Genomic DNA, 18,548 nt, shown 5'->3' with positions numbered 1-18,548 from the left:
GTAACACAGTGCTTAGCCAAATTAAGTTATCTTGAAACAGATTTATTGACAGGGCTGTTGCTGCATTCATTTACTCAGCAACCATTGCTTAATTACTCCGGCAAAGTACATAAAACAAACAATGCCAATAGACTGATTCTAAACCACTCAGTGTCAGTTTTAACTACACACCAATGCTAACAATGTATTCAAGTCTGGACCACTAAACACACATTCTGTCCTCTCAAGCACTCTGAGCAGCTTCGAGTTGGAGTGAGAGGAGAGGAGCGGATGGAGCAGCAGTGGGACTGTGATATTTGTCATTCATGACCTCGGTGCTAGCCAGCCATACAGGCAGTTTGGTTTGATGACCCATCAGAGAATCTGTGTGGGTCCTTGTGAGAGCCAGAGGACCGGGGTGAGAGAAGAGGGTGACATCCAGGGCTGCGGTCTGTTCAGTTGGACTGGGGTCAATCACTGGGGCCTGAAGATCCAGAGCCAGCTGGAGAGCCATGATACAACTGGCCTTCATGTCCAGAATGTCCTATTCCCAGTTGCAAGAGGAGGCCATGCTGGCATGCTGGAGGAAGCCACTCATCCTCATAATTAATGACATGAGTTTGTATGGTGTAGGACCAGAGCAAGCATATTGCAGCGTTGCATTAAGTTGTATGTGTATAACATGACATGTATGATTTATATGTTATGGTGTAAACGCTGAGGCACAAATCAGCTCTACTTGTGTAAAGCATTGCATAAAACCATGATTGTGTTCAAATCAGCCAGTTCAGCAACAAATGGAAAAGATGCACTTGCAATCAACAGCAACAAGAAACACTTTTTTTTTAAGCCAACAGTATTTCGTCAAAACACACACACACACACACACACACACACACACACACACACACACACACACACACACAAAGGTGCTCCCATCTAGAGGAAGCTTAAGCCTTCAAAGGAGGCAAAAAAAGAAAACAATTTACATGCAAATCAAACCTTATCATCTCAATCGCTTTATGCCACTCTCGCCTGCAAAATTGCATTCATATGCACAAAGGCATTCAATTACTGTAGATGTGGCTCAAACTTTTCACATTTCAGCATTTTCTATTTGTAGAGGCAGTACCATGTACATTTAATAGGTAGCCATTCTTTTCTCTGGCTCTGTGAGAGATCACTGTGAGTGTGTCAGTTGGAGGAGATGGCAGCATGTATCAGTGCATGAAATAAAGCTCCTGCTCCGAAGTGACAGGCCCTGGATATTGTTGGCAAATGGATGTTAAATTCACTCTGCAACCACCAACAGCAGCCCCGGCTATGAAAAATTAACTGTACTCTGGCTAAAGGGAAGGGAAATTGCTTTGCTAGATACACCGCAAAATCCTGTTTGTGAGCTATCCATCTGTCAGATGTCTTTGCAAAAAAAGTCCTTCAGCTTTCTCTATTAAAGAATCATACTGGATTACTCTGAACAGCATATGAGAGCAGAAACAAAGAGATGTCAAAGAGAGTTAGAGCAAATCCTAAATCCTATGCCGTAGACTGCGGTAATGAAGACTGGCTCCAAGGGCCTCAGAACAGACAGAGATTCCAGCCCTATGTCAGCCACCAGAGGGCAGTGATACTGATGGCTCTTTGCTGCAACCTCAACCAACTTACTCTGGACAGTTTTGTGGCAATGATTAGGAATTTGTTTCACGGAACATTTAGACTCTAATGAATCAGTGATCTGCAACATGGTTTCATGCAGCACATGACTTCACTGCAGAGACCTCCCAAGAGTTAGGTTAGGTACAGTGGAAAAAGCAATGATAGGAATAAATAATAAAGAAAGAAAGAATGTTTAAAAAAACTCACATTTAGTTACTTACATTTAGTTCTTCTTATTCACACAGGTGTCACAGCACGGAAATCATACTTACATAGCTCATCTTATAAAATAGTGCACGATTTTGGTAACATCTGGAAAAATTTCATCTGCAAATGTCTCATCCACAGACTGACCTTTCATTATCCAAGCATGTGCGTGCACAGAAGTTAAATGACAAGAATCTCCTCAGTTTGATCAATTATGTCACAAGATTGAACATAACTTACATCTACAAGATAACTAACTATTTATTTACAAAATTAGGTACACATTATGGTGCAAAAACAAACAAAAAAAGCAACATATAAATCAGTTTTACCAGTTGTGTGGTTGTAGTTACGTGATTCACTGGGGCCTTTTCAACCTGATACTGGAGTGAGTTTTCACTTCCCGCCACAAGATGTCAACATACCACTTTAAATAACTTTTGGCCTGTCTACCGCTGGGTGTCTCTGTGTTTCTCTCCTTGCAAAGTAGTGATGGGATATTTACATCAAGAAACAGCAGCTTTGTGTCTGTTAAAATTGAGTGAGTGAGTTAGACTAACACAAATGACTCATGCATTCTTTGGATCATGTAGAAAATGCAATCCTAGAGAAAGAAAAGAGATTGGTCTAGTTTGAGAAAGCAATAATCGGCAACAGTTCATCACTGTCCCTCGGCAAAATTAGGTAAATGTTATTATGAGGGACAATAAGTAACTGCTGCGGGAAAAAAAGCTTTCCTGATGTGGAAAAAACGAGTAAAAGGTGTTAATGGTGAAGCAGGGACACTGAAATATGTAGATGTGCAGGACAAGCAACACCCAACAATTTTTGCAATCATGCCTATTTATTCATTGATATGAAGTGAATTACTGTAGTTATAATTTACCAGCTGTCTCCTATCGCAGAATGCCCAGAATCTAAATCCACATGCACTTCTATCAGAACACACATTGCAGTAACACATCAACGATTTGATTTTACTGCTTATTTCTTGATTTTTTTTTATCCCTCCACCAGCATGTAATTCCATCATTTAACCCACGTGTACCACCTGGAGTTTAAATTATTTTTGAATGGTCATCTGAACAGTAGGCCTATGAGCTGTACAAATGGGTAACCGCCATAAATCGACGGCTGTAAAAGCAATTTTCCTTTGGAGAGTCTTCTGAAATAAAGAATTCAATCCAGACGTCGTTAAGGGTTTTGTTCTTTGCAAAGGGCCAGACAAACATACAGAGGGCAACCAGTCTGCAGAGTGTAAGACAAAGAGCCAGTGAAGACAGATGTGACTTTATACTTCAACGGTATTACGCAGATGTCTTGGGGAGGAAGGGAGTCGAAACCAACTGTCCTGAGATGAAGGTCTATCAAGGACAGTCAGATAAGAAAGCCTTTAACGAGTCTTCACCTAATAAAGCATCAAACACCACACAGAGAAACATATACCTATAATAGTATACAGCGTACAAAGGTAAAACAGTAAACTCAGTAAAATTTAAAATTTCCATCACACGTCCAGCGCCCACAGTCACTTACATCCATACTGCAGACTGGATACTTTCTGGACATTATACCTTTAGGCTAAATCCTGAGCTATCATCTTAGTCATCTTTTGTTAAAACAGGGCTGACTGAGAAATCACATATATGAGTAAGCATGACATTATTGCTGTGTTTGATTGTGCGCTTCTCTGCTCCTATTTCTCAACCTGGAGACTGCGCAGAAAGCTGTCGGGGGAAAAGTGCATGTGCAAGCAGAACTGGGAAAGTTCATAGAGCCGAGGTGCAGGATGTCCCGTTAAGGAGAAAAAAAAAATCCCACAGAGGAGCAGAGGCAACACAAGCAGACGGGGTGAAAAGACTGCAACCCACAACGAACGGCATTTACCACAGCTGAGCTATAGTTAAACTGAGCAAAATGGGCTTTCCGACGATATTTACTTGTCGTCGGATTGTTCTCAAAGTGTTTTTGGTTCAGTTCATCGCCTTTCAAGCAACATATGCTGCCCCCTCGCCTATTATTAGGTTTCCTGGAGACGACACTACCCCAAAAACAGACAAAGAAGTAGCTCTGGTAAGTTTATTGTTTTTCAAAATACTATAAGTGTCAGCTATGAAGTAACAGTTTAAACTACTGTAGGCTGTAAGAACGGAACTGTCGGGGAGGGTTTTTACATTATTTATTTATTGCAATTATTTCACAGAGATTCTTCATCTGGGAGACTCAAACCATTTTGTATGTCTATATTTTTCTCCTTTAGCACTATCTGAATAAGTTTTATGGATGCCCACAAGACAGATGTAACCTCATGGTGCTCAAGGACACCCTGAAGAAAATGCAAAAGTTCTTCTCTCTGCAAGAAACTGGAGAGATTGATGCCAAAACTGTGGATATCATGAAAAAGCCCCGCTGTGGCGTCCCAGATGTGGCTAATTACAACTTCTTCCACAGGAAACCCATGTGGCAGAAGAAAGACATCACTTACAGGTCAGGGAATTAATCTTACCTACACATTTTCCTGAAGCAGCATTGGAATGCCCTGCACTTTACCTGCTAAACTGTATCCTGCAAGGGGGTATTTTATAATAGGAGGAGGTTCCAATTAATTTAAAGTTTGAATTAGTGATACTCATACTCTTACTAATAAGGCCATCATAGAGGTTTAGGCAGTATGGCCTATTTAATGTTTGCCAGTCCCAGAAAGGTAAAATAACGGGACACCGCCCAACTACTGCCCATAATTCAAACCATAAGTATTGAGAAATACTTCCTGGAATATGTCTGAGTAATTTCCAAAGCAGTGTTTTGAGGAGTGCACGAAAGTATAAATACAAAATCAGAGTCTGTTTGCTTTGAGAGATTCCCCCCCCCCCCACCCCCCCCTCCCACCCCCAGCACCTTCCCCTCAACCTCTTATCCACCCCACCCCCATCCACACAGTCACTGCAGGCCTGCAGCTTGTGTCTTACTAACCCCAGCATTCCTGCGCAGTATGTGTCAGGTCTTTTGTTTTTCGTTCTGTTTGAGGTTTACAACAATGTGGAATTGGTTTATTTATATCAGCAGTTTTGTGTGCCCTGATCATTCCAGTCAGTCTGCCTGTGTGTTTGTAAGGAAGACTGCGAGCCAAAGACAATAACAACTAAGAGATCTCAGACTGTTTTTAGGAAAGAACTATGCAGACAGGCATATAACAGGGTTTGTGGCTGAACACTGTTTCAGGAGTATTTTCACCAGATTATTCATAGACTGTCAGTTTTGTTTAGTCCCTTGTTTGTCTTGTTTTAGAATGAAACTGACTCTGTGTTAACTCTGTAGAATCCTCGGATACACTCCCGATCTGGACGAGGAAGTCATAAATGATGCTTTCTTCAGAGCCTTCAAAGTATGGAGTGACGTCACCCCACTCGCATTCACCCGTCTCATGGATGGAGAGGCAGACATCATGATTAATTTTGGCCGCAATGGTATGCCAGTATAGATACTATTGATAAAATACTTAACAGGCAGTGTAGTCAGTTTAACTATCAACATGTTACCTAGATATTGCTTGGCAGTACAGTCAGTATCTGATGAGCAGGTGAAATATACTGTATCATATATATCTGAAAGTAAAATTCCATAAAAAATAGGTTTATTTCAGAGTAAAATACTGATTTTACTTACATACCTTTACTTAAGTAATATATTCAATGCATAACCTTTTCTTGTAACAGACTGATTTTACAGTGTGATATTAGTACTTTTACTTAAGTACGGGATCTGAATACTTTTTCTACCACTGATGTACCCTCAAAAACCCTGCTTACTGTAACTGTCTCAATTCTTATTTTTTATCTTGGGATATGGGGAACTGTAGTGCACACTTACATACTTATTTGCCTTAATGAGGCACATGAATGGTACTGAGGGATAAAATTCAAAACAATTCTCCCCAAGAACTAATGAAGCACTCTTAAGTTATGATAAAGTGTAGTTGCCTTTCACATCCAAGAGGATCAATAGAACTGAAGTTGGAAAAGAGTTGAACAGAAGTTCACTGCCTTGCTGACTAGTGGTCAAGGAGCAACAACATTATTACAGTGATTCAGCGAACTCAAACCTACATTTTAAGAAGCCTTAAATGCTTAAATAACTTCACACAGGCAATTCCAGTCATTCCAACTAAAACAACCATTTGATATTTAATTACTCACAATCATAATCATTCTGTCTAGCCATAGCTGACTCTTTCGAGAAAGAATCTGCAATTATAGTGGAACACAAACAAAAAACCTGCCACTTCAGAAGATATGAAACTGGTGTTAAAGAAACAAAAATAGTAAGGAATATTTCAATTCTTTAAATACACACACAAATGTCACAGCATGTGAGAAATATTTTGCTGACTGCTATTCGTAGTAGTATTGTCTATTCAAAGTAGTTTCTCTTGCTACTTAATGGCTAGCTAAGAGCTGCACAGCTGTACCAGTTGTGTCTGCTTAAAAAAGAAAAAAGACTGATATTTGTCTGGATATGTTAATATTGAATGATGTCATCAATAGAGCATGGAGATGGCTACCCCTTCGACGGCAAAGATGGCCTCTTGGCTCATGCCTTTGCTCCAGGGCCAGGAATTGGGGGAGACTCCCACTTTGACGATGATGAGCAGTGGACGCTGGGAGATGGCCAAGGTAAGGGAGAATCACTATTTACAGTTTGTGATTCGTGCGGTGACAGTATATCACTTGCATCAATTTGTCTAAAGATGGAAAGAATGACAAACCACTGGATAACATCCACAATGAGCCTTTTATTCAAAACAAATTATATCTGACATTGATAATACACTTAACTTTCAGATACTTTGCTTTGAATTTCTTTACTTTATTAGAACTATCTGGCAGTTGACATGACAAACCTCAGCCATCTGGAAGCTGAATAAATTTGTATTTGCATGCAGTGACCCAGATAGTTTTTATTCACATCCTCTGTCATTTGTGTGGAAGTAATCTATAAAGCTATTTTCCCTGTCTAATGGCGCAAAGAAGTTTCACAACACTGTTTTCTGATTATATTGGTGCCATTGCAAATTTTATCCTATTCACTACAATTCACATGTAACTTACCTGTGAACTGGGGACCATTTTTGAGAGCCTACTTTTTAAATGGCTTCCCATAATCTAGGTAGCCACTTGTTTCTGTTTTGTTCAAAAAAATATTAACGCTTACTTGCAGGAACTTGAAACTTGCTTGAGATAGGCTGTCTGTCACATTGAACATCATATAACCTTTATATTGGTTTGGGAATATGGATGACAGCAATATAGGTCATATATATTTATGATTCAAGGATTTGTAGTAAAACAAAACTATAGTTCAAATGTGGAAAAGTTTCAATATGATCTTTAATCTTTTCTACAGTGGTGAAGGTGAAGTTTGGCAATGCTGATGGAGAGTTCTGTAAATTCCCCTTCCTGTTCATGGGCACTGAGTACAACAGCTGTACATCTCAGGGCCGTGATGACGGCTTCCTGTGGTGCTCAACCACTTACAACTTTGATGAAGATGGCAAATATGGCTTCTGCCCCCATGAATGTAAGTTTGTCCAGTGGTTCTTTTTTTGACGTAACAATATAGCATTGCAGTGTCTCCAAACACATTTTGTGTCTGTATAGATTTGTAATTCTGTGGTCCCACTTGACCTCAGTGGCATTGGTGTCATGCCCTACTTGCACCTTACCGAACTGAAATTGAAGCAGTGATTTCTTTGCTGGTAAAGTTTTACTTCATATCAGATTATTGCTATATTCAAAGATGTTCTGCTGATTTTGGACAGAAAGAAAGTAGGCTGAACAGTATGCCAGGAAAGTGTTGTTTTTTTGTTTGGAGTGGATTATGGAACATTTCTTTTCCAAGTCACTGCCCCACTTTAGAACACCAGGCTTTGTTAAACATTTTGTTTATCTGTGTTATGTTGCTGTCCATGGTACTAACATGATCACATGTCTATTACAACTAAGTGCCAACGTACACATGTACTAAGTTGTTTTATATGATGAGAACACCAGCGAGGCCTGTTTGCGCTGGAGCCGTCTGTTAAGCTTTTGTACTGATGTAAAAAAAAGTTCCATTCAAACTATTAACAATATAATATATAAATCAGATTTCTTTTCTTCTCTGAACACATATGTCTTACAGCATCACTCAGTAGTCGGTTGAAAATGTGAAAATATGCGTTATATAATGCTTCTCTCTAACACTTCTTTGTATTTGTTGATAATTGTTTTACAGTACTATTCACCCTGGGTGGAAACGGAGATGGCGCTCCATGTAAATTCCCCTTCACCTTTCAGGGAGAGAAGTATGACGGATGCACCACTCAGGGCAGGGACGATGGTTACCGATGGTGTGCCACCACTGACGACTATGACCGTGACACATCCTATGGGTTCTGCCCTGAAACTGGTAGGGGGTACTGTCATCTTATGCCTGTTATGTTGATCACATAATAGAATACTGCACAGAGCTTCAAGTAAAAATGCATTATCCCTGTCTGTTGTGCCGACATCTGTAAATGTGTGAATACTATAGTGTACACATTGTCCTCTGTTTATGTGTCCTGTTTAAGGGTTATGTGCTTGCTTTAGATGCATACAGTGCGTTTTGCTAGCTGTTTATTTTGAGATGCAGTGTATGGTGCCCTGCTGTGTATTGGTCTACAGGAATGCTCCAGCTGAGGTTTTCGGTCTTGCTCGTGGTCTGCTGAATGGCTGTGAAAGTATTTTAATGTGCAGTGGCAGAGCTTATTTTCCATTCTGTCAGTGGGACTGGTTTTAGGGTTGAGGTGGTAGGGAGCAAGAGAGACAGTGAGATATAAAGAGAGAGGTATAACCACTGGAGCTTTCATCTGGTTCTAATTGATTAGGACTGTAGCTTTGTTGTAAAGCCTTGTGCGATAGCTTGTGCTGAATAGGAAATTATTATGTTTCTTTCTTTTAAACAGCACAAAAACAGTCTTGCCAGATAGAAAATGATCTGTCTTTGAAAGGAAATCAATTTGGGCGGATGCTTTTTGGTTTTGTGCCCAGCGGATTAGTTATTGATGTCATATGTGTTGTGCCAGTGCTTTCATGATGCTGTTTCGCCATCATCTGCGCTCACTTCCCAATATAATGCAAACCAAACTGTTCTGAAGAAAAGTGTTGGCACAGGAACGAGTTCAGTAGACAGTGAAGTGAACTAAGTACACAACACATTTCAGTTTTACAGTTTTACCTTTTGTTGCTCCATCCAGCCATGTCAACAGTGGGAGGAAATGCAGAGGGAAGCCCTTGTGTCTTCCCCTTCACCTTCTTAGGTGACACCTATGACTCCTGCACCTCATCTGGGCGCAGCGATGGCAAGATGTGGTGCGCTTCCACCAAGAGCTATGATGATGACCGCAAATGGGGTTTCTGTCCTGACCAAGGTATGAGTAGTATTTGTGGACAGTTCTTGCTGTAGTTCTGGGAAAGTGGGGTTTGCCACAAATTAAACAAAAATGAGTGACTAAAGAAAACGCATTAGTCATTTTCTTTATTTTCACAATGAACAGGAAAATAAAACTTTAGGTCAGGTTTAGGTTGTCAGTCTGAAAATACCAGTCATTTGGCATTCACAAGAACCATTGTGTCCTATCATCATACCCCATAAAGGACCACCACTGGTAAACTATAGCTAACAACTAAAATATCCATTTTCTACTTTACAGTGTCAGTATTTTATATAGGGCTATTCAGTGTTTACAGTGAAGTTTCTTCATTGTGTTACATGTTTCTAGGCTACAGTTTGTTCCTGGTGGCAGCCCATGAGTTTGGTCATGCCCTTGGCTTGGAGCATTCTCAGGATCCAGGAGCATTGATGGCCCCCATTTACACTTACACTAAAGACTTCAGACTTTCTCAGGATGACATCAAAGGCATCCAGGAGCTCTATGGTGAGATGAAATGTCATGTGTGGCTGGTTTCCTGGACAAGGATTAAGCCTAATACTATAACAAAAAGGATGTTTTTGTCTTATTAGCCAGAAAATATTAATGTACAGTGAGTGTGTTATTCCTCCCTCAATGTTGAGCTATTTTGGTAAATCTCTTTTAAACAGGTGTGCCGACAGACAAGCCTTTGCCTCCAACCCAGGGTCCAGTCACTCCAATGGACATCTGTAAAGAGCCAGTTATCTTTGATGCTGTAGCACAGATAAGAGGAGAGACCTTCTTCTTCAAGGACAGGTAATCAAATCAAAACAAGAATTCCTAATATTGTTTTAAACCTGAACTAGACTTCAGCAACTTACTTGTGCTACGTTAAGTCATAAATGAGGTATGAGCAGAGCACTGACAATGAATCCATTCAAAATAGTAGTAGTTCTTGATCATGTTATTTGAATATGCTACCTGCAAGATGCTAGTCAAAATCAAAATGTGATGTGAAGTCCATGTTTGATTTTCTTTAAAGTTGCCAAAAAAGTACATCTAATGTCTGGTTAAATTTCCTGTCTGTCAGCAATTGGAAGAATGACAAACAAAGCCCATTAGCCCTCTTCTGGCTTTATGACTTGTGCAAGTGAAATACAGGCGCCTTCACAAGTTGTGTTTTATAATCATTTCACTGCAAATAATGAGCATTTTGACGTTACGTTTCTTGTTAATTATTGTTTCTCACATTGTCATCTAGTGCCACAGTATTATGTTTTAGCTGCTTGTTGCATGATGTGACAATTAATAAGAGGGAAAAACAAACTATACCTCTTCTCATGCAGTGACAACCAAAGTAGTCATCAGTCCTAAACACAGTCTACAGTCCTCTCCTCCAGTGGCGCCAGTGAATCCAAAGTCTTGTAAGCTTGTAAACTGTGTCTATTGGCTGACCCTGTGTAGAAGAGGAGTTTCATGAAGGGCTGTGGTTTTGTCAGCAGTCTTTGTGAGTCAGTGTATTTTCCCGTAGGAAGTAGAACATTTTCATCACAGCAGATGAAATTTCTTACAGACAAAGAGTCACAAAAACAATGATGTGATTGGAAAGGAAGTGATACAAAAGACAAATATTGTCCTTGTTAGTTATGATGTTTTAACACTTCCAGCTGTCTGGAGTCTAACATAGACTCCTAGCAATTTTAAGGTAACAGAACTGTATATCTGTCATGGCCATTTTAGAAATGTGTCCAAAGTAAACAGGCCAACATACCTCCGCACCAAAGAGTGTAGTCTTTCAGTTAGCCTGGTTTTCCTCTCTGAGAACCTTGAGTTAGAAACTGTGAGGAACAAGCAACAATCCAGTTCACAAATCCTGCTTTAGTACAGAATTACTTTTCATCTTGCTGTGGCTCTCTTCCGCACATTTGCAGTGATCGGCAGAGGAGCACAGACACATGTTGGCCTGTATTATGGAAATCAAACTTAGCTGAAACTGTATTCTCTGTGGCTCTGCATACACTTAAGAAAGTGCTGTAGTAGTTTAAAGATTCAGACGGATGGACTATAAAACCAACAGATGAGTGCGCCTGGTAATCACCTGAACTGTTCATGATTGTATAATCTCATATAGTAACATGGCATTACTGTCCCATGATCATTAATTGAAACACCCAGATCCCAAAATGCCATTTAGGTGCTTGTGGGGTATTGCTAGCTATGATATTCATTATATTCCGTAGTTTCCACTCCTTGGTTATTTGAAGATGGGCCAATTTAAATAGATATAAACCATCATAATCATAATCCAGAGCAATAATTTTCAGCCAGTGAGGAAAGTAGCTGAAATATGTCAAGAACTGCAAAGTTGCATACAGATGTATTGCATTTAATTCACTGAAAACTAGTTGTCTAATTTAATACCTTCACATCAAAAGACTGTTTTGCTTGATGTTTGGCCATGTTCAGTAGCTCACTGTGTTTGTTGGCTCTCCTGTGTGACCATACAAGGCTTTGTATGATATTTTCAAGCAGTTTTTGAAATGATATTCATTTAATTTTAGTTGCTGTGTGAAAATGAGCCCAAGCAACAGAAGACTCAGAACTTATGTGAAGGAATGTGGGAGAAACTGAGGAGAGTAATCTCAAGGCAGTGAAGTGAACCTACAGTACAGTATCTCTCCGAAGTCTGATATTAGTAAAGTTTCAGTATGGCCTGTTGTTGCTCAAAAGCCATGTCAGGTTTCTAAGCTATAGAGCTCTGGTACAAGCCAAGTTTTACAGTTTCAGAGAAAAGGCGTGGCCCTCTGGGTTCCTGGGCTAATGCTCACTTGACTCTCCCACTGTAAAAGTGGAATCCCTCCTTTTCTCCTGGCTCAGCATATTTACGAGGTAGGACAAATCTTGACATGATGCAATGAGTAACACACTCCCTGAGTTCATCATAAAACCGTGTCTGTCTGTCTGGAGGCTTAAGCAGAAGACACTTATCAAGTCTGTCTCAGTTTGGCTTGTTGCAAGTAACCCATGCTCATGTGCTTGTATCCTAGCATGTATACAACAGAGGCTGTTATATATATATAATATACAGTATTTTTTAAAGCTGTAACCCCTTACATTTCTGTCCTGGTTGATTTGGCAGATCAGTGTTTACCGTGCTAACAGCAAGTGTGGTTTGATAATACAGCAAACACTCAGTTACTTTATTAGAAATACAACAGAACTGCAACCAAACAAAGTCACATTGATTTAATAAAGAAGTCACTCAAAAATAATTGCAACTGCAATCTGATTTCATGCTGCACACGGTGCGAGTAGTTTTTCACATAACAGCAGGACACAGGAAAGTTGTTTACCTTGCTGAGGAGTTGGTGATGTGCAGCCTGTTAAATACATGTCTTCATTCAGGCTGCTTCTTCTTTACTCCCTTGCAAAAATTAAGAATCATCTACTGACAAAAGATGCTGATGAATGACTGTGACTGTCTTCTTTGGTAGACGCATCATTGATGAACAAATCGTGGTCAGCTCTGGAACTACTAACTGCTATGACAAACACATAGCGCTTGCTGTGGCTGTTTCACAATAAAAGACACCCCGTGTTTCAGCAGCTGAACACTGTGAACTAGCAGCAGTAGGAAAAGTTCTGTTTGTATTAGCAGCAATTTAATTACGACTCTGACGGTGTAAACACAGTGAACTGTAAATAGTGAGGCTGTTAGTATTAAGTAGATCATTACAAGCATGCCTTTTGTGAATCCCTCGTGCTAGGTAGGCAGTATGAATCCATCGAGGGAATGAGGACTCCAAAAAGAATAACTGTATAGAAAGGAATTCACTGAATGGAAACAGTATGCTTTCGACCATTTATGACAAATCACATCCTTTACATGTACTGTGTTTCCTAATTTCCTAATCCTGATTGTGTGAGACACAAAATCCATTAAAGTGAACATCATGGCTGCCGATATTTTTGTCAGAGTTACATTGTTATATCGTAGTGCATTACAGATCATCAACCTGCAATACCATACAGCTACAATATTATTTAGAGAACAACAAATGCAGGATAAATGGATTACCTACTTGAATATTTGAAGTCTCAGCAACAATTTGGAAAAATCCCCATATCCCATTAGTCTGTCCTCTTAATCAGCCACTTAAGTATATCAATTATAGAGTTTTTTAGTTTTTTATACAGACAGGAAGAAAAGACAGAAAATCCCTCTGGATATTGCTGGTACACTGCATGAACTAATACTGATACACAAGAACACTGCTATAATAATACAATTTGTAGATGGTTAGATAAGATTGAAATATGTTTCCTCTTTCATCCTGACAAATGTATATAATATGCATGTGTGTTACGTAAGGTTTTTGTTTTCATCTTAATTTTATTGTTTTTGCATTTCATTTTTGCATTTGGCCGATCTTTTTCTTTTTAAAAAATAGGTCACTGGAAAAGAGTTTGGGAAGCTGCCATTGTTGTGCAGCTGTGTATTGGAAATCTGGGCAAGATAGGTCTTGTTCCGCTGGCGTCGGCAGCCTTAGTCCTAACGAGAACCAGATGCTCATGAATCAGGCCATTGTGGCTGGCTCGGCCAGTGAAGCGCTTGCACTAAAACCTCCTCTCACACACACACACACACACACACACACACTCCCCCCACCTTCTCATCGCCCCTGTCTACCCCCTTTCACCGTCACTCTCATTTGATCCCCAGCTCATCAACCTTACGATGGTTCAACCACTCATTCTCTTTCTGGCAGGTTCCTGTTCAGGTCAGTCAACTTCAGAAGCAAACCCAACGGCCCTATGCTCGTGGCCACCTACTGGCCAGACCTGCCTGTCAAGATAGACGCTGCCTACGAAAACCCAGTGGATGAAAAAACAGTGTTCTTCTCAGGTATGCTGCAGAAAAAACAGTAAAGAAATTACCAATTTAGACCTAGCTGAATATAGAGTCATATTACCTGAACTGTGCACTCTGTTCATGTCCTCCCTGTACTTATTTGGTGATCAGAGAAACAAGACAGTTCCACTTCCATGAGTAATAAAGAGGTGTCGTCACTTTTTTACCGTTTGAATGCCTTTCAGTTAACGGTCCGGCGTTTCTACGTACTGAAACATTAGGAGAAGCAGGAATGTTGGCTGAGCACTCTTGTGTGCCGTGTGCACTTTTGGGACACTTGAGATATTCCACCATAGTTATTAGTGGTTTATGATGCCTTCTTTGCATTTTACTAATATGACAACCTTCCTGAATACTGATGACATTTACATAATATATTTGTCAGCTTTGAAGAGATTAACAGCAGAGCTGGTTTGGCTATTGGGGGTTAACATATTTGTAGGAATATGGGATATTACCATGGTTGCACAGTTGTTAAATATCTTGCATCAATAAAACATATGTCTGCAGTGTTATTTAAGCTATTGTTCTACTTTGTTACTTACACTTCCCTTCCAGGCAATGAGATGTGGGTCTACAAAGCAGATGAGTTGGAGAGAGGCTATCCCAAAAGACTCTCCAGCCTTGACCTCCCCACTGACCTGCAGCAAATCGATGCTGCCTTCAACTTTAGGAAGAACAGGAAGACATACTTGTTTGCTGGGGACAAATTCTGGAGGTGAGGAGGAGCAAAAGCTTATGCAACCCTTTGTGAGCCTGAAACCCTTGTGAGACACACCCTGCAGCAGTGGGCTACATCTGGATCTAGTTAGCATTTAGAGTGACCTATGTCGCACTGTAAACCACAACAGCTCTGGAAGCCCTTGCACAACATGGGGATTCACAGTGTTGACTCTGTTTTTATGAGTGTGTGTGTGTTCCCATTAAAGGATTAAACAAATGTACTTTTACTATGTGTACAGATATGATGAAGATAAGAAGAAAATGGACCCTGGCTTCCCCAAACTTATTGCTGATTCCTGGAATGGCATCCCAGATGGCATAGATGCTGCCTTCAGTCTTAATGGAATTGGTAAAAAAAATCTTTCTTTCTAGCAGCATGGGTTTATGAATGAAAGGACCATAATGGAAGATTTCCAGCGTGCTACAAATTTTACATACTTAATATTACTGGAAACCATTTTCATTATAGCATAATTTTCGATCAGATTTTTAACTGTATCTTCCAAGCAGCACTGTTTTCAAGTTATTACAGTATAACAGGACTTAAGAGACTACAGCCACGCTAGAGGATCTGAGAGCCTGAACTTAGACACAGTGGTGCTTTGAGCTACATGCTAACATGGTCACAATGACAATACTAACATTCTTCATATCACCATCTGAATTTAGCATGTTAGCATGCTATCATTTGCTAATTAGCACTAAACAAAAACTACAGCTGGGTTGGTGGCAGTTACTTTTGCAAGTACAAACCAAAGTATTGGACAAAACAAAAATTCTTAATTCTCATTAAGGATGCTAGAATAAATGTCCCAGGATGCAGAAATTATACATGTTATTCGGAGGAGGAACTGAATATCAGTAACATATTTCATGGCAATCCATCTGATAGTGGTTGACACATTTCACTCAAAGCCACAAATGTCAGTCTCGTGATGGCGCGAGAAGAGTTCAACCTCTGGGTGACCATTCATGTTCAACATTTTATGGAAATCTATGCAGTAGTTAGAAATGGTGAGAAATTTCAGTCCAGACCAAATGGTGGACTGACTGACAGGCATTGCCATCTCTAGACCTATGTCGTTGGCATGTCTAAAAAATGAATCATTGACCACATCTGAACCATAAACATAAACTAATTTTTTATGAAATGAAATAAATGCCACACCAATGAAGCAATTACTCTCCTCATTAAAATGTGAAAACAATGAACCAGCAATTATCACTGCACTGGTTGTATATCAAAGAATAGAGACAAAATAGCAAAATGCATCGTCAGCCTAGAACTTTGTTTGAGTCTTACCTAACCTAAGGGAAAAAAATAATTTTGTTGTGGTCGCTGTGTTTCAGTTATAGTTGGATTAGAGCTGGTGCTCTGTGTGCTAGTTTTCTGTCTTCAAACTGCCATTTCTTTGGTTATGTTGCATGCAAATCCAATCATCATCGTCAGCAATCTCAGCACTTTGCCTCTGTTAATAAAATTGCAACAACCAAGCAAAAATGCCATTTAGCCAGAAATAAACAGTTTAGAGAAACTTGAACTGTGAGAAACTGGAAGTTAAACAGGTCAAAGGGAGTAATTCTGAAGTTAGGGAGTGATCTGTGGTCTGATGTTGAGAGAAGACAGTCAGAGAGAGAGCAGTTGCTTAATATGCAGTTGCTTAATATCTCTCATGCTTTAATGTGATGTGAGTGATGATGGCTTATGTTATGCTTTACTCATTGGCGAGTAGGGCATTGCATCTAGAGTGCAAGAAATATATGGTGGTGAATTTTGTCATGACACTACTGGTAAACATCTGTCATGTATCCTTGAGGTTAGAGGTAGTATGCAATTTTTTGTTTATGGCAAGCAACCAGGGATTTTTCCATCACTGCTCCCCTAACATACACACATTACTGTAAGCATCACATAGCCCCTTCCCCACACAGTGAACAAACATATTTATATAAAGCAAGTCTGTCCCCCTCTACAGAGGTCCCTCTGTATGCTTCCTGATTAGCATGATTCAGAGAGAGTGGCTTTAACAGTGCCAGACTGGATGGTTTAATCTTCATCACTTCGATTAAGACTGATTATACTGTCAGTCTTTATGCTTATACAGTTTAAAAGCTTTATTATTTCACTGTTATTACATGGTAGTTTTTCACTTGTTTTACTCAAGCAATTTAAAATGGAAAGTAGAACTTCAGCAAACATTTTAAACAGTGTGCATTGTGCTTGTCTTTCACAGATTACAGCTACTTCTTCAAAGGTAACCACTATTTCAAACTGGAAGACAGCAGCTTGAAGATTGTCAAGTTGGGTGAAATCACAAAGGACTGGCTCGGTTGTTGAGCATTTACAAAATGTCTCACAATTGGCTAGTTCCTGCAATGACATCTGGCCTCATCAGAACATTGCCATTGTATCGCACACAACTTGTGGTCGCCGCAGTGCACACTGTTGTAAGTTTTTATCCTGGCAACTCTGCACACTTCTGTGGGAGACATGTCCCTTCCAGCCTCCAGCTTTGTAGAAAGGCACCTCGGGACCTTATACACAGGCTGAACATAGGCAACTGGATATTTGCTATATTACTGTGTGATATTGACATTTAATTTGTTATGCTGGTGCCAATTTATTACAATATGTACACCCCGTTTTATTGTTTTATAGTTTTTTTGTTTGTTTTATAAAAAACTCAGACATCAGGTATGTCCACACTGCATTGAACGCAGTGCTATACTGTGCTGTGAGATATTGCCGTTTTATGCAAATTTAATTCTGAAAAGTTGTTTTACACCATATGAGGATTTCCTGTTGGCTTTGAATAACTTCGATGTCCAGTGTACTAAGTGCAGTTTTATAAATGTATCACTTTTAATTTAGTAATATTCTCATTATTGTACAATACATTTGAAAAAATGAATTTGCACAATGTGTTTGACCGAAAATGGTGCTTTAGAGATTGCTTTTCGCGTATAGTCCTATATACATATTATATACACATCCTCTGGATGTCAGAAATTAGTATTTGCAGGCACACATTATTATTCAAATGGTTAGCACTTTGTATAGGACTATCCAAGGGAACTGCTCAACATGGAGACCAAATGATTTTCATGGCGACTCCATGTTGCATTTCCCTTCACTAATGGTACAGAAAGATTAAAGGCACAGGTTGCCTCTAGAGGCTGTATTGGTTTACTGCATGATGGAATCATGACAAAAGTACCGCAGTAGTATTGTTTAATAATCTTTTTTATACTCTTTTTTTCTCTCTTTGGTTTTAACAATACAGTGAGTGTGTATGTTGTTTTTAATGCTTGTGCACTTTGTTACTGTCATCAATAAAGATGGTCAATATAATGTGGATCAGTGATAAATACTTGAAAAAGCACTGAAGTGGGTTATAGACACAATTATGGGCATTCACCATCAAGCTTGTGAATTCAGCAACCAAATAACAGTGAGGGAAGAGGTTTTCAGTTCACTTGAGTATGGTAGAAGCAGCAATTCCACAATGTAAAAATATTCAAGGAAATGCATTCAAAATACTACTCAAGTAAAAGTAAAATAATTATCAGCACAATGCAGTATCAGTAAGTATTTATAGCCCACTTCTAATGCAGCTTGCATAGCCCTTGTTAGTGTTA

The 18,548-nt window shown here is 39.6% G+C and overlaps 1 protein-coding gene across 1 annotated transcript; it reads left to right on the top strand.

The window, feature by feature from the left end:
- The first annotated feature begins 3,628 nt into the window (after positions 1 to 3,628).
- Positions 3,629 to 18,265, top strand: mmp2 (matrix metallopeptidase 2). Its single transcript, XM_038701224.1, has 13 exons — positions 3,629 to 3,915; positions 4,103 to 4,329; positions 5,161 to 5,309; positions 6,387 to 6,515; positions 7,246 to 7,419; positions 8,116 to 8,289; positions 9,119 to 9,292; positions 9,644 to 9,799; positions 9,964 to 10,090; positions 14,044 to 14,180; positions 14,745 to 14,904; positions 15,149 to 15,258; positions 17,144 to 18,265. Exons 1-13 carry the CDS (start codon positions 3,760 to 3,762, stop codon positions 17,245 to 17,247), a joined length of 1,977 nt encoding a protein of 658 aa, XP_038557152.1. The 5' UTR covers positions 3,629 to 3,759; the 3' UTR covers positions 17,248 to 18,265.
- Positions 18,266 to 18,548: the final 283 nt, after the last annotated feature.

The sequence above is a fragment of the Micropterus salmoides genome, unplaced genomic scaffold, assembly GCF_014851395.1.
Source record: "Micropterus salmoides isolate LMB-PRFRI ecotype aquatic unplaced genomic scaffold, ASM1485139v1 Ms_hic_scaffold_6, whole genome shotgun sequence".
Classification (NCBI taxonomy): Eukaryota; Metazoa; Chordata; class Actinopteri; order Centrarchiformes; family Centrarchidae; genus Micropterus; species Micropterus salmoides.
Note: the sequence above shows the minus strand (reverse complement) of the source record. Positions and strands in the feature narration are given on the sequence as shown.